At 38.1% G+C, this 27,178-nt stretch overlaps 1 protein-coding gene across 7 annotated transcripts in view; it reads right to left on the bottom strand.

Annotated features, from left to right (window-relative positions):
• The window catches only part of RANBP17 (RAN binding protein 17), a 249,100-nt gene extending 246,441 nt beyond the window's left edge, over positions 1-2,659 (bottom strand). For 2 of the 7 annotated variants that reach the window (XM_039877717.1, XM_039877727.1), the window contains exon 1: positions 2,504-2,655. In XM_039877717.1, the coding sequence (XP_039733651.1) occupies positions 2,504-2,521 (18 nt within the window). In that variant the 5' untranslated portion in view covers positions 2,522-2,655. Of the gene's footprint in view, positions 1-2,503 lie in introns of all 7 variants that reach the window. The other 5 variants (XM_039877758.1, XM_039877735.1, XM_039877752.1 and 2 more) reach the window with 4 other exon arrangements.
• Positions 2,660-27,178: the final 24,519 nt, after the last annotated feature.

Raw genomic sequence — 27,178 nt, 5'->3', positions numbered from 1 at the left:
TTTTCCTAACATTATCTTTTGATTCCGATCTAAGTACTTCTTCTGTCATATCTTAGTGCCTATAACTTACTTGTTCCCAGCTCTAACTTTCCTCACTCTGCCCCTTACCCCCAATCTGGACTGTCTTCTCTCAGATAACCCAGATCTATTACTTCCTTTGGGACAGAGTACTCTAACTCACAGCTTCCTAACCAGAATGCATGTGCCTTAAATGGGTTAGAGGTATGAATCCCCCTGCCTTCCTGGCAGCCAGTCTTTTGGCTGTGGGCAGTTAATGTCAATGAGCAACATAATTACTTTTTTTTTTTCTTTTAATGTATGTATGTCATGATGTGAGCAATGCCCTATCCTCACCTTACACAAATCCACTTCTTTACTCATCACTGTAATGGCATAATTTTTGACTACCTACTCTGTTGGGTAGGTGACAGTAAGATATGGGTATGAAAGAATATAGAATTATGAGTTTTTGGGTCTATTCTAACCCTGTAGCCTCAGGCAAGTCACAATTGTTCTAACACTCACTGTCTTCAGGCATAAAATGTATACATATATGTGAACTTCTCAAGTTAGTGGGGCCCAAAATCTACAATGAGCATATAAAAATTTGAACTTCTAGGTACCGGTTATTATTATTATTATTAATAAATGTTCCTTGAGTTAACTGGGTTACAATATGAACCTATAGGCTGAAAAGAATTCAAACTGAAGTTTTGAAGTTTTTTATGCCCCCTCCAAACTATGATTTTCTATTTGTACAACTCCACTTTTAAGAGGTCCACAGCTACTGTGAAAATACATTACCAGGAAACTGATATGGGTAGTCTGGGCATCAACAGCTAATTTTTCCAACACTCTACCTAAGTATGAAGAAATCTTCTAAGACTGTGATTTACTATTATGCATCATCTTTCCAAGTCTGAAAACGTTCCAAACTTCCACCATAGTTTTTAATTTACCCTCAAGATTTACATCGGATCTATGAACATCTGATTACCTATTTACAATCCCTAAATCCTCCCTGTGAGATTCTTCCAGTGAAAATTTCCCAGAGGGCATTTTTACGAAAGTGATAATAAATAACATCATTTTGACCTGGAGGCCCTTAAAATGGCAAGGAGTCAAAAAGTAATGTGTGGGGTTTACCACCTCCTAATCTATAACATCCTGGAGCCTCAATTACCAAGCAGCCAGGAGAGTGGCTGGCTGGAAAGACAAGACTCTCTGGAAGAATCAATAAATGAAGAATGAGAGTGACCACAGGGGGTCCAAAGAAGTCTACAAAGAGAATGTGTCACTTAGATACATTGTCACCATACCATGAAATTTCCTACTCTTCCCAGGTCACCTCCTGCCATCCACAGCCTCCTCTGCTTCCTTCTCTCATATGAACCTTATGCTCCAGCCAGATGGAGTGTGCCATGTTCTTCCATAATTCTTTGCCTTGGCTCACTGTCCTTTTGCCTCTCAACACCCTTCCTTTCTCTTCACCTGGCCAACTCCTAGAATTCTTTCAAGACTCGCTAGATTGCAAGTTCCCTGACAGTAGATATGAAGTTTTGCTAGAGCTGTATCTCCAGTGTCTAGGAAAGTAGGAATAAAAAAAAAAGTGGACGAATGGAAGCTCAAAGCAGCTCAAAACATCAGTCTGAGCAGCACAGCAGCTCTGCCTCACTCCTCCCCAACACACACACACACACACACACTTGGTGGACTGCCCCTTTTTAATGTTCCCATGATAGCCTGTGATTAGTTCTATCATATCATTTTTCTCATGTACTGTAATTATCTTGAATTCAGTGAGGGCAGGGATGGTTAAATGATGTAATCCTTTATCCCGGAACTTTGCACAGTGCTTGAGACACAGTGGGGGGCTCTATAAATGTTTGTTGAATGAACAACTGGATTTACATGCTTGTGCAGCCGGAGGATACAGGAGCCTTCCTCCGAGCATCCTCAGCATCTCCGCGCTCCTCGCGCGCGCCCTGCCCCGGTTTCCTCCTCCAATGAGGCTGCCGCCGAGCCCGCCTTCGCAACTCCCTACAGACACGGCCCCGGCCCCGGCCCGCTCTGGCCAATTAAAGTCCAACCGCTCCCGCCGCTCCTTCGGCGGACCCAGGGCCCCTCACGAGCTCCGTCCCAACTGTGTGTTGGCTGACCACGGAGCCGCGGCCGGCAGGCTGGTCCCGCCGGCCGTGCTCCCGCCCGCCTGGGCGCCCTCAAAGCCGCCCTTCGTGCCAGCCCCCATCATCCACACCTCCGCCGAGGGGCGACCTCCGAGCCCGGCCTCGGCGCCCCCACCCGCCGCCCCCGGGCTCGGGCCGCCCCTCCCTCCGGCCCGGGCCCGCGGTGTGCAGCCCAGGCCAGTGCCCGGGTGCCCGGGGCGCGGGTCCACGATCCCGCGGCCTCCGCCGCCGTCTTCGGCCCTCGGTCCCCAGACCCCAGCGTGTCGCCTGGTTCCCGGGGCGGCGCAGCGGGGACCCGCGGCGCAGAGCGCACTGACCTGGAAGTGCAGCGCCATCTTCCCGGGAGGCGGCGCCGGCCCGCGGCCCCGAGAGCCCGAGGGGAGGGAGCGGAGGCGGGCGGCGAGGAAGCCCCAGCCGCCCGCGGGGTCCCTGCGCCGCTCGCTCGCTCGCCCGCCGCCCGAGCGGCGCGGCCCCCGCGTTCGTAGCGCTGGGCGGGGCGGGGCGGGGCCTGACGTGAGGGGCGGGGCGAAGGAGGTGGCGAGCGCGGGGCGGGTCCAAAGGGGCGGGGCCTGGGAACCAAGACTCCCAACTGTCCCCTGCACTCGTTTCAACCGCTGTTATCTCAGGTGAGTCGTGACCTCAAGCCTCCGTCCTTTCACACAACCACCGGAACCCAACTGTCATCCGTGACCCCCCACCCTTACATCTCTCAAAGACTCTTGACCCCTGACCCCTACAACCCAACTATTGCCCAGGGCTTCTGACTTCCACATCTCCACAAGTTTTCATGTCCCCTAACACCCACTTGCCGTAACACCATGAGCCAGCCGTAACCTTAGACTCCCACATGCCAACGGCTGTCCTCGACCCCTGACTCCCAAAGTCACCCTTTGTTTTCCTATTTATTTTGATTAAAATTAAACTTGACAGTGTCTACATGGTGTTAAGCTGCAAAATTCTAGCTCACCTCTTGTCTGTATTTCATTTCATATGAACTTATATTTCAAACCAAATTATTTCATTGGAATGAGTATTTGAGCAGAAGTGGGTCAAAAGTCACTCCTCTCTGATGCTCTTCATTTGTTCTTTAAGTTTGACACCTCCAGTTGGGGTCATTGTACTTTAGTGTGAAAATTTCCTTTAATACTTCTTATAGTTCAGGTCTACTAGAAGCAAATTCGCTCAGCTTTTCTTAACATACAAACATCTATTTTACCTACAGTTTTTAAAAGATAGTTTTGCTGGGTATAGAATTCCATTTTGGCTTAAAAAATTATTTTGCCAGCATTTAAAAATGTGTTCCCCTCGGTTTCCAGTTCCCACTGTTTCTATTGAGGAGTTAGCCATGAGTCTGATTGTTGCTGCTTTGAAGGTGTTATGTGTTCTTTTCTCACCCACTTGATGCTTTACAATTTTTCTTTCTTTTTGGTCTTTAGAAGTTTGAGCGTGATGTAATTGTGTGCGTGTGTGTGTGTGAGAGAGAGAGAGAAAGAGAGAGATCCTGCTTGTAATTGTGTGTGTGTGTGTGTATGTATGTGTGTGTGTGTGTGTGTGAGAGAGAGAGAGAGAGAGAGATCGATCCTGCTTGGGATTCCTAAGGCTTCTTAATTATAAAATCTTATTTTTTTTATCAGTGTTTGAAAAAATTCTCAACCAGTATTTCTTTAAATATGGCTTCTGTCCCCTCTCCTCCTCCTGGAATTCCAATTACATGTATGTTAGATGTTTTTGAGTATCCCATGTCTCTTACACTCTTGTTTGGCATTTTTTGGCTTTTTATCTCATTGTGCCTTAATATGCATATTTTTTTTTATACTGACCTGTTGCCCATTCAGTGGAATTTGTTCTGCTGTGTCTAAGCTGCTATCCAACTTCTCTATTGAATTCTTAATTTTAGTAATAATATTTTTAGTTCCAGAATTTTCATTTGATTCCTCTCCTTCCATTCTTTAAGTAGATTCCCGGGCTGTGGTGACATTTTTTTTATCTTTCCTCTATTTTTTTGAACATTTTAATCATATTATTTAAAGCCTCTGTTTGATATCTCCAATATCTGAATCACCTTTGAATCCTGTTTTGTGGTATTTGGTCCCATAAATAGTGTGCCTCATAATTTCTTATTATGTCAGACAGTGTGGAAGAAAAAATTGTTGAGGCTCTGTGTGATACCAGCTTTCTCCAATGAGGGTTACATTTTCTAATTGTAGTAGGCAGATGAAATACCAGTGGATCACCTTAATCCTATTGAGGCTTGGTTTTAGTCTTTAAATTTAGGTTTATTTCGATTTTGCTCTTATTCATGGTCCTTACTAGATCTTACAACTAAAGCCTGGGGGGTGTTTACCAAGACCCTTTCACTTTATGGGACTTGAACTCTAACCACCTGCCCGCATCTCCTCAACACTCTGCAGCTGCTAAAATCTCTGTCCAACTCTTTAGGTGCTCCTGAGTTTCTTAAAGTCTTTCCCTGTGCATGTGCATCTTAAGAATTGACTAATGATTTGAGGGGAATTTGTACACAGATTTTTGGGCTCACATCTGTATAGCTTCCCCCTCTCTAGACTTTTGTCCCTCAAATCCCAGCTATTTTTGCTCCCAAACTCTCATTTCTTTTCCTGGCTGACTTTTTTTCCCACTCCAGAATATCCCTGGTACAAATGTAAAGTTGTGATAACAACAACAGAATTACCTGTGGATTCACCAGGTAATTTTGGAAATGAGAGACCAATTATTTTTCCCTTTAGATTTGAGAGACCACTTGAGATTTCTGTTTTCAATGAACTCTCCCTTCCATGATTTTCTATCAACAAAATATGCATTCAACTCCTTATCTTTTTTTTTGTCAATTAATACAATTTGAGATAGAATCATGTCACTATAGCTATTAAAATTAGCACAGAAGATGCTCCAGGATGTCAAATAATTAATTTCTATCACAAAACTTAATTAAAGGAGGGACATTTAGAGCCTGTAGGAATTACAAAATTACCTTCCTTTATGTGAACCAGTCTTCTAAAAAAGGTAGATGGACCTTTGATCTTTGAATCTTTTCAGGGGATTCAATTAACATTTGTAATTCTGGTACCTTAGGAAATTCACCTAACATCTCTTGAGTTTTGATTTGTTATATCTAAGATCAGGATAACGGTAAGTTAATAATTCAAAATTTTTATAATAAGTAGCAATGAGATTAGACAGTAGAGAATAGTGGTTAGGAAGACACTGGAGCCAAACGGGTTGGATTTGGGTACCAGCTGCATCACTTACTAGCTGGTAAGCTTGGTGAAGTTACTTAACCTCTCCATGCCTTCATTTCCTCATCTGTAAAATGCATACTAATGGTACCTATCTCATAGGTTGCTGTGATGATTAAATCAGTTAATATTTATGAAGTACATAGTGCCTATCAAATAATAAGTGCTACATAAATACCAATTATTATTATCAAATAAATTCACATTATCATATTGAAAATGACATTTTTAATGGAATGGAATTAATATTTTATTCAAACAGTAAATTATTCTAGACTTTTTATTTTGTAAATTTACAGTCAAGCTGGATGGATATTTCCTCATTGTCCCTTCTACCCCACCCATTCTTCTCTGGAGAATACTGAAAGGCTGTGACATTAATGGTATTTCTATTTCATATTTTCATAAATTGTGGAACTGAAATTTTAAACTACCCAACTAAAATTTTTATTTTACCAATACTTAAAATGTAAACCTATGATCAAGCACATATCAAGCACATACAGGTAACATTAGTATACATTTTTCTTAACTTATTCTACAAATGTAATTTTATCAACCACGCTTAGTAAGATTGCTTAATACTCCAGTAAGTTTTGGGAATCCAGCAAAAGGCAGGCAGATAATAAAAACATGAGAAGAATGCATCCCCCAAATTTAAATTTTTGTAAAACCCTTCCAAAACACAACAGTTGCATAAAATATTTACTGTTGGTTGATTTCAACTATATTTTTGTTTTGTCAAGTCATTAGCCTTAAATTTCATTTATTTAAATAAATGAAACCGGAAGTAATAAGAACAATTTCTCCTCACTGCTGATATGGATATGAGTAATTTCATAATCTTGGTTATTACATATATACTAAAAACTATATATACATAATTTTCCTTTAATTGATTTTATGCTTTTAACATACCAGCAATAATAAAGATATACTGCTATGTTTTAATAATGCCACTATTTTGGCAAATAAAAATTAAGTAATAATTTTCATTCTGTACATAGCCTTCTATTATTTGCAGATTAGGTCCTCCACATAAGTTTAAGACATTGTTTATATAAGCCAGATGATAATGTTATGTTAATATGTATCCTTAAAGTTACTGCAAGATTATGATAAAATGTCATCTGACATGCAATACTGTTGGATAAATAAAGTACTATAACCTTTCTGAAAAGCAATTTTTCAATATATATCAAGAACCTTGAAAATGTTTGTCATCGTCATCCAACTTCTAGAAAGTTGTTCTAAGAAAATAACCTAAATTGGAAAAAAATGTTTTATATGTGAAGATATTTATTACAGCATGATTTATAATAGGGAAAAGCTGAAAAGATTAAGTAAATTACAGTACAGCATATGGCAGAATCCTACATCGTCATTAAGAATTATGGAGAGTTTTGTAAAAACATGGAAAATGCTATGTTATAAGATTTCTATGCTATGTAAAAGGCAAAATGAAGCAATGTATCATTACAATCAAATGAAAAAAAGGCATAGAAAAAGTGAATGGAACAGAATACAAAAAATGTTAACAGTGCTATTTTATGAATGGTGGGATTAACAGGTGATTTTCTTCTTCAGAATGTTTTTCTATTTTCAAGATTTTCTAAAATGTACATTACTCATTTTTATAATCAGAGAAAAAATTGTGGTGTAACAAAACATCAGACCTAAGCGATTACCGTTAACGCTCATTAAAGTACTCATTCAAAAAGAACTTATTAAAAACGTGCTGAAGGGAGGTGTGTATGTGTGTGAGAAAGGCCAATTAAAAAAGGTGTACTTGACCAGACAGGCTCTATTGCTGCAACTCTTCTTTGGAATAAGGCAGTGTGTGTGTGTGTGTGTGTGTGTGTGTGTGTGTGTGTGTGTGTGTGTAATATTTTAAAATAATGTAGTCTTAAATTGAAATGGAGAGAATGGGGCAGAAAGAGAGCTATTCCCAGTCATATAGCCCGTTTTATGCACATAGCTACTCTCCAGAAATAGACATGTCCCCATTTTGAGTGCTTTTAAAAGATTTCTATAAAACACAGTTAGGCCTTATCAATGAGAGCAATACTGTTTAATTATTTTTAGAGTAAAATTAATTTGGACTAAAATATAAAACCAGGTCCCTCAAATACTAATATTACTTTGAGCAGGCAAAGCTTTACCACTTCTTAGAACCAAAGTCCTTCCCTTAAGGGCCAACATTTTCCTTTTGCTAAGAGTTATGTTTTAAATTTACTGTAAGGATACCCAGCTGACCAGGCAAATCTCTTATTATAAGGAAAAATGAAAGAGCCTAAGAACAGCTCAAGGAAAACCAAGTCGTCAACTTTCTCCCTTTTCCTTTCATCTTCCGCCTCCCACCTCTCCTGGCCCGGCACACATCCATGCCATCCCCAGGATCTGGTTATGTCACACTGAGGAGCTTTGGGGAGATCAATGAATACCGATGCCCACATGAAGTCCTTTTCAACTACAGTGACTTATCTTGAAAAAGTATTTCTACCATTTTCTCCTGATTAAAGAAGAAATCCACGATTTTTGTATACAATTTAATGATACAGAATTGTATAAAATCAAAAGTACAAGTTGCCAAGTTGATGGCAGCCCGTCAAAAATAACCCATCTCAATATAGCAGCATATGTCCTTCCATGCCTCTGTCTCTGCACGTACATATGTGGGCAAAAAATTTTTTCTTTCATACAAACGAGATTATTCTGTAGTACTGTTTTGTACCTTGCTTTTCCTACTTAACAATATATTTTAGATATCTTTCAATGTCAGTATTATAGAGCTACCTCATTTCTTTTTTAAGAACTTCATCATATTTCACCGTGTATACATACCATGATATATTTAATCAAGCCTCTACTGAGAGTAAGTTAGATTTGTCTGATTTTTTTTCACTATTATAAATAAAGCAGATGGTAGCAATGTTAAGTGAACCGTCAGTATTCTCTATACCTGGGAGTGGCAGAAAAAGATAAAATTTTGCCCTCAGGGCATATTTTTAAAAACTAAAAATTCTTTTCAGGTTGACTTATATATAAGTTGACCATATAGTTTATCATTCACCCAGGACACTTTTGAGAGTAAAAGAGGGAGCTATTCACGAATGCATACTCTGTGCTGGTCTTAAAGCTGTCTAGGAGGGTGGAGCAAGGCCTATGCCAGCTGTGGCAAGCAAAACAAAGAGGACTTCTATGTAGAAAGGCTGGTTCGCAAGGGTATTATCTCCTGAATGGGCTGAGGAGAGCATCCAGGCCTGAAAGTGGTCCTTCTCGGGGTGCCAGAGACTAAGCAGTGGAGGAGGGCGTCTATGTAGAAGTTGGCCTATAATGAATGAGGTTTTAGAGCCCCCTTGGTATGAAGAGGGTATCCATGCACTGAAGGCAAGGGCAAGGGGCACAGTGCAGGAATTTGGAGCTCAACAAACCTGAGAAAGATATCCATTTTGGGGTGGGAGAAGGACTAGCCAGGCGTGGGGAGTCAGAGCCTGTGCTAGGTTGAGGAAGGTGTTCACGTGGAGGGATGCCCTGACACGGGGTGTCGGAACCCCAGATGGGGAAGAGAGTCTCTATGCGTAGGAGGAGTTGGCAATGGAGTTAGAAAACTGGTTATATACAGAGGAATTGATGAAATAAATAAATGGAATGGAATGAGTAATGGAAGCCAGATTTCTCATTTCTCCCTTCTCTGTGGGAGAAGGGAGTTAAAATACTGAAAGGGAGAGAACTGGAATGAACCCTGTGGCGTTGGATTAGAACTAAAAATATCTGTGAAAATTATGATTTTCAATATACAGAGATAGATATAAAAATAAATTTAAGGGTGTGTGTGTATACCTACATATGTGCCCTACTGAGAGAGCCTAAGGCCAGCAACACCCCAATAGTTATGAACACACCTAACATTAAGAATTGGCTTCTAAATACTATTTTCTACTTACAGGAACCAGAGCTCCTTGGAGAAATGGCTGATTCCAAGTTGGGGCATGTAAGTATAAGAAAAATCTGAAACATCTTGGGGTGCCAGAAAGTCAGGAAATCCATAAAGAATAAAAGGAGCATCTCAAAAGGACACAGGAACCAGCTCGAAGGGGCTCCCATTTGCCAAATATAAGAAAATTAGGGCATCAAAATAAATAATGATAGTATAGATTGTAACTCATTGAAAAAAATAAGAAACCTTAATAATATGCTAATATTAGTTCATACTAATAAAAGTAAGTAAATGAATAAATTGGAAGTTTGATGAAGAACCACATATTTACATAGTCTCAGAGTAATACTCACAAAATACTAATTAATTACAATGCAAAAAGGAGTAACTTTCCAGCCTAGAGGTCTGTCATCCACCACCTTAATTGAGTAATTAATGTGGATAACCTTAGTAACGAGACAAATCTAAATCATGTGCCATTTGAAGGAACGCAATAAGATTACCATCTCTGTGGGAGTCTCATAAAAGATGCATATCCTGAATCTAATCATGAGGAAACATCAGACAAACTCAAACTGAGAGACAGTCTACAAACTACCTGGCCTGTAATTTTCACAGGTGCCAAGGTGATGACTTTCAAGTCAAGAAGAACTATATCCAACTAAGGAAACTAAAGTGACATGATAATTAAGTGCATGGTTCCGAACTGGATCATTTTGCAATAAAGTCCATTTTGGGGATACTTGGCAAAACTTGAATGAGGTATGAATATTAGAAGGCAGTAATGTTTTAATATTAATTTCCTGATTTCATGGTTTTATTGTAGTTATGTAAGAGAATGGCCTTGTTTGTAGGAAATATACGCTGATATATTTGGGGATAAAATAATTGTACTTCTTATAACTGATGTGTGTCTTAGATCTGAAGAAATTCAATGGAAATTGTTATTATTCTTGACACTACATCACTTAAATAGTCATCTGTTCTGTCCGCACAGACAATAATCCAAAAAAGTATTCAGAGACCCTTAGGACTGGTTACTTGTAATGGCAGAATTCATTTTGACAAAATATCACCTCTAAGAAATCGTCTTTCCCTAGAAGGACTACAGCAGGGCCTATCATGTCTGCATCATTAGGAATATATTTGGATTGCCATTTTACATAGGAAAAATATGAAGATACAGTCCAGGCATATGGCAGTAACACTTACCATTAATTCACTAATAGATCTCATTGGATAGTAACCTGAGAAGTTGAAATGTTGGCCTCAGGAGCCCTGGAGAATGTGAGAATGATAGATGTACAACCACATTTTAGAGTGTTGAAGGAAGACTGTGGCTGGTTAAATCATCAGTCACCCTACCTAAGAAGAGAGGCCATGTAAAGATAATGCTAAAAACATTGAATCACTCTGTGGGCCAATATATAATGGGCCACTCTATAATGTGATACTAAAAGCCACCTCTGGAGAAACCCACTTAAAAAGTGATTGGAATATTCATTTGGCCAGTGGTTTCTACTTCTAGATGACTTATCAGAACCAGTGTATTTGAAACTAGAAAAGAATATGTGGCATTTACAGAGGCTTAATTTAAAACCAGATCATTGAATATGAGCTATACCAGAGACATTTCACAAAGGGGCTGCCATGGGCCTGGCACCTTCAGCAATGGTCCACCTTTGGCTATTTTGTAAATGAGCCCTTTGCATTCTTAGCACTGGATATTCCATACACAGGGCCCCTTGGACTACCCCACCTGCAAACAGCCTGGTAATGACCATTTCAAAAGAGATCCCAGAATTTGAAAATGAGCCGGGCCAAGGCATATCTTAAGTGAGCTGTCATAATCAAGCTTTCTGCCCCTATCTTTCCACTGCTCTACATCCCTCCCCAAACGCATACTTGGACAGTCTGTTTAAAAACTGGGATGATGTTTGCCATTTTGCAACTGTGTCTGCTGCAATGTCAATTATGGATGGATTAAACTTAGTCATTTTTCAGACTGGTTAACCAATGTCTGATCTCTTGCTGATGGTTGTCTGTGGGCAAGATTTTGCAAAAAAATATCCAATTGCAAATTATTTTATTGATTCTTAAAATATTTAAATATTTGATTCTACATTCTTAGAATACTCTTAGTATTGTTATTCTGTGCTAGTGCTCTGTGAAGTAGAGGGTTAAATTCATTAAAAAATTTAATCTTCAATGCATGAATCATAAATATGATATCATGTCATAATCAGGACATGATTTTAGATATATTATATGTATTATAGTATATATATATTTATATACATATTTGTTCAGGAGCATGTCATTTAATCTCTATATATTTGTGAATTTTCTGGGTTTTTTAGTAATTGATTTCTAGTTTCATAACATTGTGGTAGGAAACGATGTTTTATATATTTCAGTCTTCTCAGATTTATTCAGACTTGTTTTGTGACCTAACATATTATCTATCGTGGAGAATTTTCTATGTGTGTTTGAGAAGAATGTACATTCTGCTGCTGTTGGGTAAATGTTCTGTATATGTCTGTTAGGTCTATCTGATGTAAGATATAGTTAAGTCCATTATTTTCTTATTGATTTTATACCTGGACAATCTATCCATTGAAAGTGGGGTATAAGTCCCTTACTATTGATGTACCGCTGTCTGTTTTACTCAGGAAAAATTCTTTACAGAAGAAGTTCAATCCATAAACATGGAAACAATGCTAGCATTAGAACATCACTATTTTTAACTCCCAATGAACAAATCGATTCAGGCAATAATCGTCAGCTGGTTGAAGTTATTTGGAAGGTGATGGAGAACTTTATCATGGTGGGATCAGGCTTTGATCTCCTGAAACAACTGACCAGTATTAGCATTACTAAAAGTGAGACAGCCAGATCTGGAGTGCCTTCTGCTATGATGCAATAGGAAGTCCACAAAAAAGTCCCACAAAGGGATTGTGCCCAAACACTTGAGCCTGAGTCTAAATAACTCTCCAGAGCAAACATACACTTACAGGAAATATGGGGAGACAGAAAAACAAGTTAAATGACAATCCCCACCTCAAAGAAGCCCACAGACAAATCCGGAATATGGAATATTCTATGTAAACAAATCACCCATTTTCTACAATTAGCCAATGACATAAAAAGCAAGGAAGGGGGAGGGCACTTTTCTAAATTAAAGAGACTTGAGAAACCTACTAAACAACTGTAATGGGTAGACTGTGTTTAGAGCCTAATTTAAAAAACCAATTGTAAAAGGACATTTTTGAGACAATTGGGGAAATGTGATTATGGATTGGGTGGTAGATAGATGATGCCAAGGAAATACTGTTTAAATTTTTTTAGGTATGATAAAGGCATTTTGATTACATAAGGAAATGTCATGTATTTTATAGACGTATACCAAGGTATGGAGAGTAAAATAACATGAAAGTTGGGGATTGCTTTAAGATATTTTGGCAAAGAAAAACAGCAAAATAAAGAAGAGGTGGATGAATCAATGTGGAAAATGTTGGTACCTACTGAATCTGGGTGATGTGTATATAATGAACTTCACTATACGTTGCTCTCCACTTTTGAGAATGTTTGAAAACTCTTATAATAAAAATAAATAACCCTCCAGTGACTTTTATGAAAAAACTCTTCATGGCTTCTTTGTGAAAAATCCCAACTCTGTACTCTGAGTTTAGGGGATCCTCTTTTCTAGCCCAATCTTACTTTTCCAGCTTTACCTGTTTCTATTCCCACTTGTGCCCTCTACACAGCTATAGTGATGATTTCTATAGCACAGTCGTCCTCACTGCTTTGTTTACACTGTTTCCGCCACTTAAATGCCTTCACCTGTTATTCTAAAAAGAATGCCCCAGAGGTGTGGTTTAAAAAACTGATAATAATAGCTACTATTTATTGAGTACCTACTCTGGGTAAAGCAAAGTGCTAGGTGGTTGACATATATTCTTTATGACATATATTCATTATGTCATATTCATAAACAATGAGCCATTTTTGAGAAGGCGAGGTAACAGGAGCAAAGAAGCAAAATAATTTTCTCACAGTCTTTTTCATTCCGAGGCATATTATGCTATTTGCTTGCTCATTTGTTTTACTAAGTTAGGTGGGGGATGTTGAGGAGGGGAAATATAGGAAAATGATGGGGAAAAGAGGATCCACATATCTGGTAAGGGTCTTGTATCTAGAATATATAGAGAACTATTATAATTTAATAACAAAAAGAGACAAACGACCCTATTAAAAATGGACAAATGACCAGAGTAGACATTACTCCAAATAAGATGTACAAATAATCAATAAGCACATGCAAAAATGCTCAACATCATGAGCCATTGCGAGAGGCAAATCAAAACCACGTTAAAATACCATTTCGCACACACTAGGATAGCTATTAAAATAAAAACAGATAATAACAAGTGTTGGTGGAGTTATGGAGAAACTGAAACCCTAATACGCGGCTGGTAGAGATAGAAAATGTTGCAGATATTTTGGAGAACAATCTGGAAGTTCCTGAGATGGTTCAATAAAGTTATGATATGATTCAGTAATTCTAGCCATTGGCATACACCCAAGAGAAGTGAAAACATGTCCATACAAAAACTTGCACATAAGTGTTCACAGTGGCATTATTCCTAATAACTGAAAAGGAGAAACAACTGAAATATCCATCAACTGAAGAAGGACAAATAAAATGTGGTATAGACACAAAATGGAGTATTATTCAGCAATAAAATGGAATATATTCATCCATGTTACAACATGGATGAATCTTGAAAACATCATGTTAAGGAAAGAAATCAGTCACAAAGGACCACATATTGTATGATTTCACTTATATGAAGTGTACAAAATAAGAAAGCCTGTATAGGCAGAAAGTAGGTTAGTGATTGTCTGGGGCTGGACAGGATGGAGGAGGATTGGAGGGTAATGACTAAGGGGACTGGGTTTTTTTTGGAGGGGGGGGATGATGGAAATATAAAATTGATCATAGTGAATAAATTTGATTATAGTGATGGACTCACAGCTTTATGAGCAAACTAAAAACATTATACACTTTAAGGGGGTGTCCTGTGCAGCACGCGAATTCTAGCTCAGTAAGCTGTTTAAAAAAGGGCCGTATCAAAAAAAAGTTAAAAAGCTGGTTTTTTATAAAATATATAGGGGATAAAAATAATTACTCTAGGATCTCATTTTCACCATGTGGATGGGAGAAAGAAAAACACATTTTTGAACATATACCAAACTTTGTGCAATTCTTATTTAACACCACCAGCTGGTAAGGTAGATATATATATTTTTTTTTACAGGTGACTTGAAAGAAGTTAAGCACCTTGCCCAAGGTAAGTCACATTGTTAAATGGCAAGGCCCAAACTTAAATAAGGTTTGTCCACAAAGTAAGTATTTTTCCCATTGTACCATAACTAGCTTTGTAATTTTATTTCAATAATGGAGCTAAATCTAAAACAGATCCATTATTCATAAATGAGAAACAACAACTAAGAATATGGTAAATTCTATTTTGGTGTTATTTTTATTTAAAAAAAAATCACATAAAAATATCCTAAATTTCTACAAGTTGCCTCAGAGGACATTTTTATGCATTTGGACGATAAAATTCAAAATATATGCATGTGCATATATTTAATTAATATTTAATTATGTATACTAAAAATTCTTTCTGAAAAATAAAGCAATATCACTGTTGCGTAGCTCAGTTTTATCTTAAGTAATAAAACGTCTCGGAAATTCACTTTGTTATTGCCCAGGGTAAAAAACCCAAGCCATCTTTAATCTAGCTGCATGAATTTTCTTGCCCAGTTATTTAACTGTTTATTTGTTTCAGTCCGTATTGCAATTGATACAAGCTGACATTGGATAATTATTTAATGGCTGATATAGTCCTTTAAAGGCAGATAGCTTTTACAAATTTTATAGTCCATAGCTTCTATTTCTTAATATTAAGTATTTTTTATTAGTAGTAATCTTAGGAAATCAGAATGGGCCATCAGTCAATTTAACATTAATTTTTTTTTTTGGTCCTGGGAAAGCAAGAATGTTGATGCTAAGGGCACCAAATATAAAACTGGAAATCACATAAATCCCCCTTTTCAAAGCAAAACTACTCTATGTGGCCTTTGGAAGTATTAGGTTGTGAAGATCCAATCAAAAATAAATGGGATAAGAAATAAAACAAAAAGTGGACTGGTGTTAAAATTGTTGCTTTCAACATTAGGGAGTAGTATATTTTATGTCAAGAAACTCATAAAGAATAGATGATTTAGCTTAGCTCTCCTAACCACCAAAATTTTTGCATTAGCTTGTACGAAAAGCTCCCCATATTTGGTAGTACTTTTCTTTTGCATTTTTCTCTTTTGGAAGTACTTTCTGATTGCTAACAATAGTGACCTTTTCTTGGGCTTAAATGAATCAAACCTATTTGGTTTTAATCCTGAATCGTCTACCAATCAATTACTCTGTGCTTGGCTAAAGAAAACTCTGATATGACTTCATTGTTCCAGCTAATGCCACATATTAATCAGCAAAGCTGGCCCTTTAATTCTCCTGTATATTACAAACTCAATATACTCAAAATAACCTGTACTAATATCACTCATGATAAATCTAACTGTCTTGTTCGCAAAAGGTCTCACAGACCTTCCCTGGCACCTAGAGTGATCAAAGTTCAAACTCAATTCATCATCTTATCTGCCAAAACCCCAAAGAAAATTGTACGCAATGGACTGGTAAATCACCTAAGATTTGTGTGATTTGGTTCAAGGACATTGAGTCAGAGTTAAGTAAAATGCAACCTCGGAAATATTTTAAGGGATTTTAGTGTGTTAAAATAATTGCAAGTTGTTTCTTATGAATGTAGGAAAATCACAATTATGTTGGCAAATTGCTCGTTTTGTGAAGCATGTGAATTTAGACCATTCCAGGAAGGTATTAACATACATTAACAGAGTAGTGGTTACCCATGTTTTTGTAATCGTGGTGAATTTTTAAAGGCTTGTCACAAGATTCTGAAACGATTCTATCTGAATTCATTTTCTTATACTTTAACGTCACACAGTGCTGTCATCCATGTAGAAATTAGAGTGTAGAGCGGGGAACCCAATCCAGAATGGTAAGCTTTTGTATTCCCAGACTGCTGACATCACTAGTCTTTCTAGACTCATCTTCTCAGTCCTAGGAATTCACCAATCACACTGAGAAGTTGTGAATCAGTGATTACAAATGACGTAGAAGATTTCTGAAAACTAACTTTTGATGGCCTTAAAAGTGATACTAAAAGGGCTACCCTAATTAAAAAAAAAAAAAGTGGACACTGGTAAACTTTGTCTTATGAATATTCATTAATAATACATATGGTAATCATTTCAGGATCACTCGACTTCAAGTGTTGCTGTGGTTCTATTACTCTGGGGAAAATGATGATTAGTTCTCATTTACAACAGAATATACAATAATAGGTTAGAGCTGATTGAAGATATTATTTTGAACTCATGGATCATAGGCAGAAATATTCTTTGCTAAACTATGTAATTCTCGAGAGTTTTGAGTTTCAGCACACCCAGTCCTGTGATGCTCTCTGCAAACTGTGCACCTGTATTTGCAGTTCTAATATGGTATTAGAATGGGTCGACATTATTACAGTGGGGACATGGCTGGTTAAGCCTTATTTCATTCTGGGAATCTGCTTCTTGAGATCTTAAGCTTTTACTTGTCAGAAGCAGATGCAGTAGGGAAAATTGCACTTACGGACTTTTGAAGACTAAATGGAATAATCATATTTTGAAATACACGTGTTTATAGTATGAGCCTGTGATGAACACATAGTGGGTTCTGGATCTGAGGTAACTATTGAACTTGCTCTATTTCATTAATAGCTGTCTCCAGAACTATATTTTGAAGTGTTCGTTGAGCAATTTAGAGCTCTGGAGAGCACACATGAGGACATTTCAAAATCTGTAAGAAATTGGAATGGCTCATTTTTGAAGAATGAGTTATATTAATATGGGGCTGTAAAACTATCTCTGTAAAAGTTGCTGTTGTAATTGCTTTATTTTTCTTCATCTTTCCCAATGAGTATAGTAGTTTTATATTTACATTGGCTTCTTTATCCTATCAAGGAAAATGCAGCCTTATGAGAACTTTATTTTGTCTTGTTATGGCTCTTAAGTGCACCAGAATAAATGCAAATGATTTCTCATTGACATAAGAAGTCTTTTCTACTTACTTATCATGTAATATAGATTTACAACCTATTTACATGTGGTTCTTTCAAATGATATCAGTTTTGACTCTCACACCAAAACAAAATGTTATCCAACTGATTATGTGTCATGCCTATACTTTCAAAAATGTGTTAAGTCCAGCACAAACATAATTCATATTTATCAAGGCATTTGCCTTTTATTGCTTATTATTTTTAATTCTATCTAGATTTCACTAAATTAAAATTTAGTGGACTTCACATAACTGTAGAAGAGATAAAAAATTGTTATTGTTATGAAATATATAAACAGAAACATTTGCTATTGTGAAGTCACATAGTTGAACTCTTACAGTTCATTCTTTTTGTTCTTGTATAATTTTATCTGTGGCATACTAAATCAATCCCTAGACAACTAATCTTTTACACTTACATTTTTAGATCTGCTGGAGGTCAGATGACCCAGAATTAAGTCAGATTATGACCACGAATACATAGCAGGCTCTCACATCATTTCAACACGCATAGTCAATATTAGAAAAATATATGCAGAGACAGCAGAGACATATCCTTTGGTTTTTAAAAATTCCACTGAATGGTATGGGGATTCTGAATTACCTGATTCACACGGTCTTTGTGTTTCATGCTAATATTGGTGCTCTTCTGAGAGTTTAACTCCTTGAGGGGGCATACATTCCCATAGGTCTTTCCTTCGGCCCCACGGATACTTTCCTGGTTCATACAGATGCCTCATGTCTCAGGGATTTCTCCATTCATCAGTGCCTCTGCATCTAGGACACATACCGTGTGGTGCCCACACTGTCCAGAGAAATTACTCTTTTTTTGTCCAAGCCTCAGAGCTGACCTTTCACATTCCCACATTCTAAGCAGCAGCCATATCGATCCGACAAAGTCCCAGACAGGCAGTTTGCAGGCTGGGAGCAGAGTTCTAAATCACATTTTCCTCAGTCATTACCTTCCCTGAACGTCAGCCAGCTCCCACAATGCAAAGTGGGGAGACTGCAAACCATGTAGGAGGGCTGCAAAGACCACTGTGCTCACCAGAGGCTTCATTCAAAGGTAATGAATATGAATCTTGAGTGTTGGGTTTTAAGCCAAGAGAAAAAAGTCTCTATTTCTTTTTTTCCCTCCAAAAAAAAAAAAAAAAATCACAAATCTGCCACAGATGGTTTCAAGCCAATATTGATATCAGATTCCAAGTTTAGAGAAGATAAATAGGATATTTTAAAATCCACAAATGCTCTTCTGGGATGCAATTTTTATAAGGACAGCTTTTGGGTTTAAAACAAACTACACTCTTGGCAATGGCAGTGTAGTTTTTGCCTCCTGTTGGATTTGGAAGCCAAATCCCAAGGCAGTTATCGTGTGAGAATAGAATTGTTTCATACCACCTAATAGTGAAGCCTGAGAGTATTAATGAAGAAAAATTACATAAAGTATAAAGTTTATTATCATGTGTGATTAAAAACAATTTAGAGAAAGACTTTACTTTTTTTTTTCTTTTTATCCTTCCTTCCTTTTACCCTCTTTTTTTTTTTTTCCTCTTCCTGTTTTAGTCATAAGAGTTAGACTAACACGATCAATACACCCAGGCTACTATTTTATGAAATATTAAAGAATATCTATGGCTTAACCTAATCGACCTCTGTTTATATGAGGATCAGTTGAGGTTCTAGGCCATTAATTAATACACTGTGATTCTAAAATAACTCTAAGCAACAATAAAGCATGGAAATTCTGGTCGAACATGGTAAATGGGTTCTCAATGTATTCCTGTTCCCTGCTCAAATCTCACTAAAATAATAGTGAAGGAATTTGGAAAACAGACACCAACAAATACAAAGAAAACAGGAGAGGGCCCCACAGCAAATGGAGAAACCCATACAATGTTGGAAGCTGGAAAGCAAGTGAACAGGTGGTAACTGATTTAGCACAGCAGGGAGAGAAGAATCCTAGATTGCGACAAGAAGCCAGCCATGTTGTACCACAGAACTCCAGAATGTCAAGAGATGGAAGCAATAGGAACCTCTGGAGACAAAGTTGTGAGCGGGCCTGAAAACAGAGTGTTTTGAAAGTTAGCATATAGTCAATAAGATTCATTCCGTGGTAGATGGTTAAAGAAGAAAAAAAAAATCTAGGCATTTCATTTCTTGCAAGGTTTGCTCAGCTATAGTCACGGGTAAAATGCTAGACCAGGAGATTTAGTAAAGTCAGGTTACCGAACAGCAAAACCTCATGTCTGTTTTCCTTCTGAGCTCCCAGGATGCTGGCATCCAGGTTTACACCTTCCAAGGAAGAAACAGGAGGATCCTTCTATGGGGAAACTGACCTCCCCAGAAGATATAAGCTTTGGATGGTGACTTTGGGTATCAACCAATGAAAAAGCTGACCCACCAACTCATCACCCTTTTATTACTCTCTTAAAAAGTTCACCAGTTGGATGTTCTGTCCATGCACAGAACTTCCTGTGCCATATTTAAGAGTGCCTCAAAGTGATACAGACAAGAGGAAAGCCTTTAATATGAAATATGAGAGCCAAATAAACTAATAGGAAAATACTACTTGGAGGAAATAGAAAATTTAGGGTGTAGAAGAAAAAAAAATTTTAAAGCTATAATTGATTTGCTTAGAGAAAAGAAGATTTTGCATCCCTGAAATAAGCACAGGATGGCATAATAAATATTCAGAGAATAAGAAATAGATCTTGGAAATGAAAAATAGAACACCGTAAATTAAAAACCCATTAGTCGGAAGGAAAAGTTGAAGAATCACCCAAAATACAAACTAAAAAGGCAAAAAGATACGTAAGAAAAGATGAGATAGAGGAATTTTTCTAGAGGTCCAACATCTAACTCATAAGATTTACAACAGAGGACAGAGAAATTATCAAAGGGAAGGAAAAGATAAAAAAAATCGTAGAGGGAAACTTTCCAGAACTGAAGGAAATACATCTGTAGGTCAGAAGGGCCTACTAAGAGCCCAACTCAATGAATAAAGCAGACTTCAAGGAGCATTCAGTGTGGACTGGTATTTTAGGGCTGTACGGTGAATGTCGGGAAGAAAAACAAAACATAACATGCACATACAGAAAACCAATAAATCACTTGATGCATTTGTCCAGACTGAGAGTTTTACGGTTCTGGCAGAGAGCTAGGGATGAAATACTAACGAAATGGAATGGTGCTGCAATTATTAATTTCAAGGAAAATGGTTGTACAAGAAAAAAATGTATCAAGTTATACTCTTACTATTATTCAGCTGTGAATAATATTTATATGTCCAAGTCAATGTAAATATGGACTATTGATTCAACAAAGAAGTCTGATATTATTAAGAGGGGACGAAGGGAGTTGTGGGGGGGCATGGTGGTTGAGAGTTAAATCCTCATCTTTCATAGTAATAGTACATCAATTATATGTCAACATCAAAAAATAGCAAGGAAGCATACTTTAAAAGAAGTACAGAGGTAAATAGCAGAAAAAATTATTTGTTCTAAGTCTTATGGAATTCTTAATACCATATGCACATATTACTTGCTAAGCATAAATTTTAAATTAAAAATAATCATAACAGAACACAGTCAGATAATCACTTACGGCCTGTCTGAATCTTGGCTCTATCACCAGCTTGTAACTTTGGGTAAGTAACGACACCAACACAATCTTAAAATTTCCTTAAAATCGGAAAACTTTTTGCAGAGTTGTGATGAGGATAAAATGAGGTACATATATAAAAGCTTCTAGGGGATAGAGAAGACACTTAATAAATAGCAGCTTTTTTTTTTTTTTCATTAGTTCAAGGCAATCAATAATTATAGTAAAAGTAAGTCCTCTTAGAATAATTAACCTACTCTGGCACAGTAATCTTTGGCTGACTGTCACTCTGAGAAGAATATTATATTGGCTTGCTTTAGACTCTTGCTAAGTGGCCTGGCTGTTGCCTGAGAAACAGTGATTTTAAACTAGATGTATGGATTTCTATCTGAGTATGATGGATGAGGTAAGATCACAGCTGGAAAAGGAGAGAGCTCAAAGAAGAGGTGGGGGGAGGGAATTGATTTTGGTTTTCTTCTAAGGGCTGGTGTCATTTTTCTTAAATCTGTCATCATGTCTTGTTCGATCACTTGAAATCTAGGTGTCAGATACCAACCGCGGCTTCACAAAAGCAGCAAGATTTTAGAGGAATTGGAAAGATTTGGGAGCTAGAGAGGAAAGGAGAAGATAGTGTCTGATGCCAGTTGTCATTCTGGAGAAGGAGAGCCATGGCGGGACAGAGGGCACGGAGAGATCCCGAAACAGCAAAGTAAGGTTAGAGGGTCAGCTACACGCGAGTGTAGAGGGGACACACAGAAAGTGTCCTTTGTGTTCCGTCTTAGCTAGACAGTTTCTTTTGAAGCCACAAAACCTCAACCTTGACCCCAATAACTAGCTCATGATGCGACTACTTATACCCACACCCCTTTGACCAACAAGAAAGTCTAAGCAAAAAGGTTAAAAAATTCCTCCAAGGTTGAATATTTAGCAGAGCCAGGATTTGTACAGAGGTGAATCTCACTCCATCTACTTTTTTTCATTTTTTTTTATTCTCCAGACATGAACTTCTTTTTACAAAATAAGTGCAAACAAGCCCTTTGTAAGGCATGAAGTACCTTAAGATGTTTGAGATATCATGCAACATTTGAAAGGCAAAAGACACCCAAAAGTCAGAGAAGTGGTCATAGTCGTGTAACGCTCAATGTATGTTAGTTTGTGGAGCAGGCTGAAAAAAACAGAAAGGAATATAAAGTGAAATGGAGAGGAAGTGGAGGCGGAGATGAAAGCTGGTGAGTTTTAGTATGTCAAGAGAAAAAAAATACTAATAAAACTATTTCTGAGTAGTAGAAATTATTCAGTTTAAACATTTGTTTCTTTCATGCGAAATGATATCAGTCTAATATGAATTTGGGGGGTATAAAATTAAAGAGAGAGCATTTCGAGGCTGTTCCACAAAAAAAGTTTAGGTTCTTGACTACTCCAGGTGTGGCCCAGGATCGGCAGCTCACCTGACTTACCTAGGAGTTTGCTGGAAATGCAGAATATTGGCCCCAACTGAGTGAGGATGGGGATTTTAGCATGATCTCCAGGTGATGGGTATGTACGTTGCAGTCTCAAAAGCATTGCTTTAGGCCAAAAGCTACAGGTTGTGGATGAAGGGAAAAGGGGATAAATTTAAGCAAGGGGTTTGTGGGTTACATTTTTTTAATGAGAAAAAAATAAATTTTAGGGAGTATCCTGAGTATTTTTTATGACTAATCAGACTATGAATAAATCATTTTAGTTGCCACAGAAACAAACTAGACTGTGGCTGGGGAGTGTAAGTGTAGGAGAATGTCTTGTAAATAAAATTCATTAAACAAACAAACAGAAATTTTAGGTATTAAGAGGGACCAGAACACTTAATTCAGGCTACATTTTAATTAGCTGAAGAGGACGTAAGTAAAATCTTGAAAATTTACCTTAAATTTTTCCAGAGAGAAAAAAAATGGCATAGATGATAGAGGCTCTGTTCATCCCTCTGGCGACCAAATCAAAGTTGTGACAGAAACGAGGAGCAAACAGCAAGGAAAATTGCCTGGGATCTAGGTGAACAAGCCCTACAACAATGGGAGAAAGTCAAGAAATCACCCTGCAATGGCAGAAGGTGGGACGGGGTGAGGACATGGGGCTGCCCAGTCCCCAGCAGCTGTGTGAGACGGAGGCTGCAGCAGTGGCAGATGCCTCTTAAAGGTGTCCGCAAGCGGACTTGCACGGTGACAGACCTGCTCAGTCTGAGCACCAGTGGCAGTTTGGCTGCACAGGGGGCACCGGGGACTTACCAGGGACACTGAATTGCCCAAGTGAGGGCCGAAGTGAGACTCACTGGGTACAGAAGTGCCGGCGGTATCCATTGTTCCTTGTTGAGCCCTCCCCTCTACCAGTGCAGGGACACAGCATGGCCATAGCTGTGACGTCATCAAACTGGATAATAGAGGTGGGTCTGCCCAGAGGATTCCCTGAAACCCCGCCTCCCCCAACTCACGACCCCACCCAAGCCACATCCAGGTATATCCTCAGCGAGTCAGCTGTGCCTTGCTAAGCAGCGCCTAGACTCACACTGGAGGCAGCTGACCTCGGTTTCTGGTGTGGCCTTTTGAGGCAACTATAAGCACAACATCTGTGGATTGCTTGCTGAATCTTAACAGGTGGCCCTGGAGAGGCACAGGTTGGGGCTAAATTTGGCCTGCAGCTGAACCCCTCTCAGGACTGTGCCACTGGACACCTACGACACAAATCCACATTAATAAGACTGGGAGACTTAGGAGCTGTGCTCAGTACATAGAAACAGACACAGAAAGGCAGCCAAAATGGGAAGACAAAGAAGTAGAAACCATATGAGAGAACAGAACAGAGATCCAGAAATAATGGAGTCAGGTAATCTAACAGATGCAGAATTCAAAACACTAATTATAAAGATACTCAATGAACTTATGGGAAAGGTAGATGAATTCAGTGAGAACTTCAACAAAGAGATAAAAACATAAAAATGGAAATGGAAATTATAAAAGAGAACCAATCAGAAATGAAGAATACATTATCTGACATGAGAAGAATATTAAATGGAATAAACAAAGTGAATAAAGAAGAGGATCAAATGACCTATATAGAGGATGGGAAAGCCAAAGATGGCAAGAAAAAAGAAGCCAAGACTATAATTTAAGGAGCCTATGGAACACTATTCAAAGTAAAAATATCCATGTCGTAGGGGTACCGGAAGGAAAACAAGATATCAAAGAGCTATTTGAAGACATAATGATGGAAAACTTTCCTAACCCAGTGAAGAAAATAGACATAAAACCCCAGGAAGCTCAGAGAGTCCCCAAAACCAGGAACCCAAAGAGACCCACACCAAGATACATCATAATTAGAATGCCAAAGGTTAAATACAAAGAGAGAATCTTAAAAGCAGCAAGAGAAAAGCAATTAGTTACCTACAAAGGAGCACCCATAAGACTGGCAGCTGATTTCTAAAAAAAAACTATGCAAGACAGAAGGGCTTGGCATGATGAAAACCCAGGATCTACGACCAAGAATACGTTATCCAGCAAAGTTATCATTTAGAGTTGAAGGACAGGTAAAGAGTTTCCCAGACAAAAATAAGCTAAAGGAATTTATCAACACCAAGTCAGTATTATAGGAAATGTTGGAAGGACTTCTTTAAGAAGAAAAAACATGTATCAAAAACAGCAATAAAGAATGGTAATAACTACATTCCTACCAACAAGTACCTCAAATAGAAAAGAATTAAGTGCTCCAACCAAAAGATAGAGTGGCTGAATGGATAAGAAAACAAGACCCCTACATATGCTGCCTACAAGAGACTCACTTCAGAATAAAAGACACATAGACTGAAAAGAAGGGGATGGAAAAAGATATTGCCTCGATGGACCTAGAGGGTATTGCACTGAATGAAATGGGTCAGATAGAGAAAGACAAATATTGCGTGATTTCACATACATGTGGAATCTAAAGAACAAAATCAGCAACAACCAAAGCAGAAATAGACTCACAGATACAGAGAATATTTAGAGGGATCCTAGATGGGAGAGGGGATTGGGGGACAAAAAATGGCAAAAGGATTAAGAAGTACAAATGGATAGCTGCAGAATAGACGGGATGTAGAGTGTACATGGGGAAGATGGTTAATAATGTAATAAATATTTAAAGGGGAAGAGAAGTACTAGATTTAGTGGGCTGATCACTTTGCAAGTTATGTGGATCTCTGATCACTATGCTATACAACTGAAACTGGTATATTATTGTATGCCAGCTATAATTGAAAAAAACTCATTGAACTGTACGATGTAAATACAAGCAACTAATTGTCTATTAAATATCAATAAAGACGAGAAAAAATTTCCCTCTAATAGTGTTATATATGTTATGAATAAACAAAATCAAAACTTTGTGGATTTCTTGCTTTTCAAAGCAATTCAGTATTTTATAAAGAAGTTGGTTTATTCACATATTGCACTTAAGAGGAGGGAAAGCGTATCTGGCATCTTGGGACAGGAAGTGGTATCTTTATGCCTTCTGAGTGCCACTGGGGGCTAGATCACATTTCCTGCAGCCTCTCATCACCATTTATGACCTTTGCGCTCTCTACAGAAGCAGTTGGTGGGGGTGTCAGACAGGGAGACAGACATTCAAGGGTTCATATCTATAGCTACGGGTGTCTGACCCAAAGGAAATAAATTACAATCCCTTAGGGAGTGAATTAGGAATTGACACTCTTTCAATCAATTCATCCACAGGTATTTTAGTAAGCTCAAACTTTGTGAACAGCTCAGTGCAGAATATCGAAGCATAAGCCACAGTTCTTTTCCTGAAGAATATTTAAATCTCCATGCCAGAAACGGCAGAGTAATTCATGGGGTGGGTGGGTGATGCATGTTTGGGGAAGAGGGGCACCGTAATGATACACTGCCTATATTTAGGACTTGACAGCAGACAAAGCACGTTCAGAGTCGGAGGTAATCCATTTTCACTTTTTAGAGCTATGGAAATGGATTCGGAGAAGTTTAATGACCCAACCAAGGTCATCCCCACTAGTAAACTGAGAGAGCTGGAAATGAAATCCTGATTTTCTATTGCTTATTTCATGAGGAAGAACAACCCAGATGATGACGATACTGATGATGGTGATGATGGTGATGGTGATGATAGTGATGAAGATGATGATGATGAAGATGGTGGTGATGATGGTGGTGATGATGATGGTGATGACGATGGTGATAAAAATTGAGAAAGGCAGTACTAGGGACTCTCCTCTTTAAACAAAGGACAGAGACTCCTACTCCTTCCACCAGTGTTGTTTGTTCTGGCTGAAGGAGATAAATGAGTGGCTTCAAGGGACTGAAATTGAGGACAGAAAGAGGGACTTGGGCATCCCAATGTGATCTTAGCACATATGGGGATTCCCAGAGCTCCATGAAGTGGATGTAAGTGAATAACCCTTGTTGTAACCCGCAACCGAAGTTAAAAAAATCAGGAGCTTCACTAAATGCATCTGGCAAGCATTTCGTCTTCCCTTAAATAAAATAAATTCCCTTAATAAAGCCAATGGAGGCAGGGTTAGTGGCGAGGGTGGGGGATGGAGAGGGTGTGTATGATTTATTATGGAGCAAGGAGAAGGCCTTGATGGCTCTGAACTATCTATTTAGAACTGTTGGCTCTAAAACCAAGTTGTACATTGGTTTCTCTTTTTGTGCCAATCTTACGTTTTTTAAAAAATATAACTTTTATGAATATCATCATTAGTGCTATAAGCACAGGGAAGTATAAGTTAATTCTACAGTAAAGTGATTATTAAATCCATTAGTCATATACAGGGAATCCATAATTAACTTATTCTCCAGCATCAAGTAAATGATTCTACTGTGTGCTTTAAGAAAGCAATTGTTCACTAATATGCAAAATACAGCAGAACTATTAGATCATAAAGCTATGCAATCTTATAATTAAATTATAA

The sequence above is a fragment of the Pteropus medius genome, unplaced genomic scaffold, assembly GCF_902729225.1.
Source record: "Pteropus medius unplaced genomic scaffold, Ma_sr-lr_union100, whole genome shotgun sequence".
In the NCBI taxonomy this organism is placed as follows: domain Eukaryota; kingdom Metazoa; phylum Chordata; class Mammalia; order Chiroptera; family Pteropodidae; genus Pteropus; species Pteropus medius.
The sequence above is the reverse complement of the archived record's forward strand: the minus strand, read 5'-3'. Positions and strand labels throughout refer to the sequence as shown.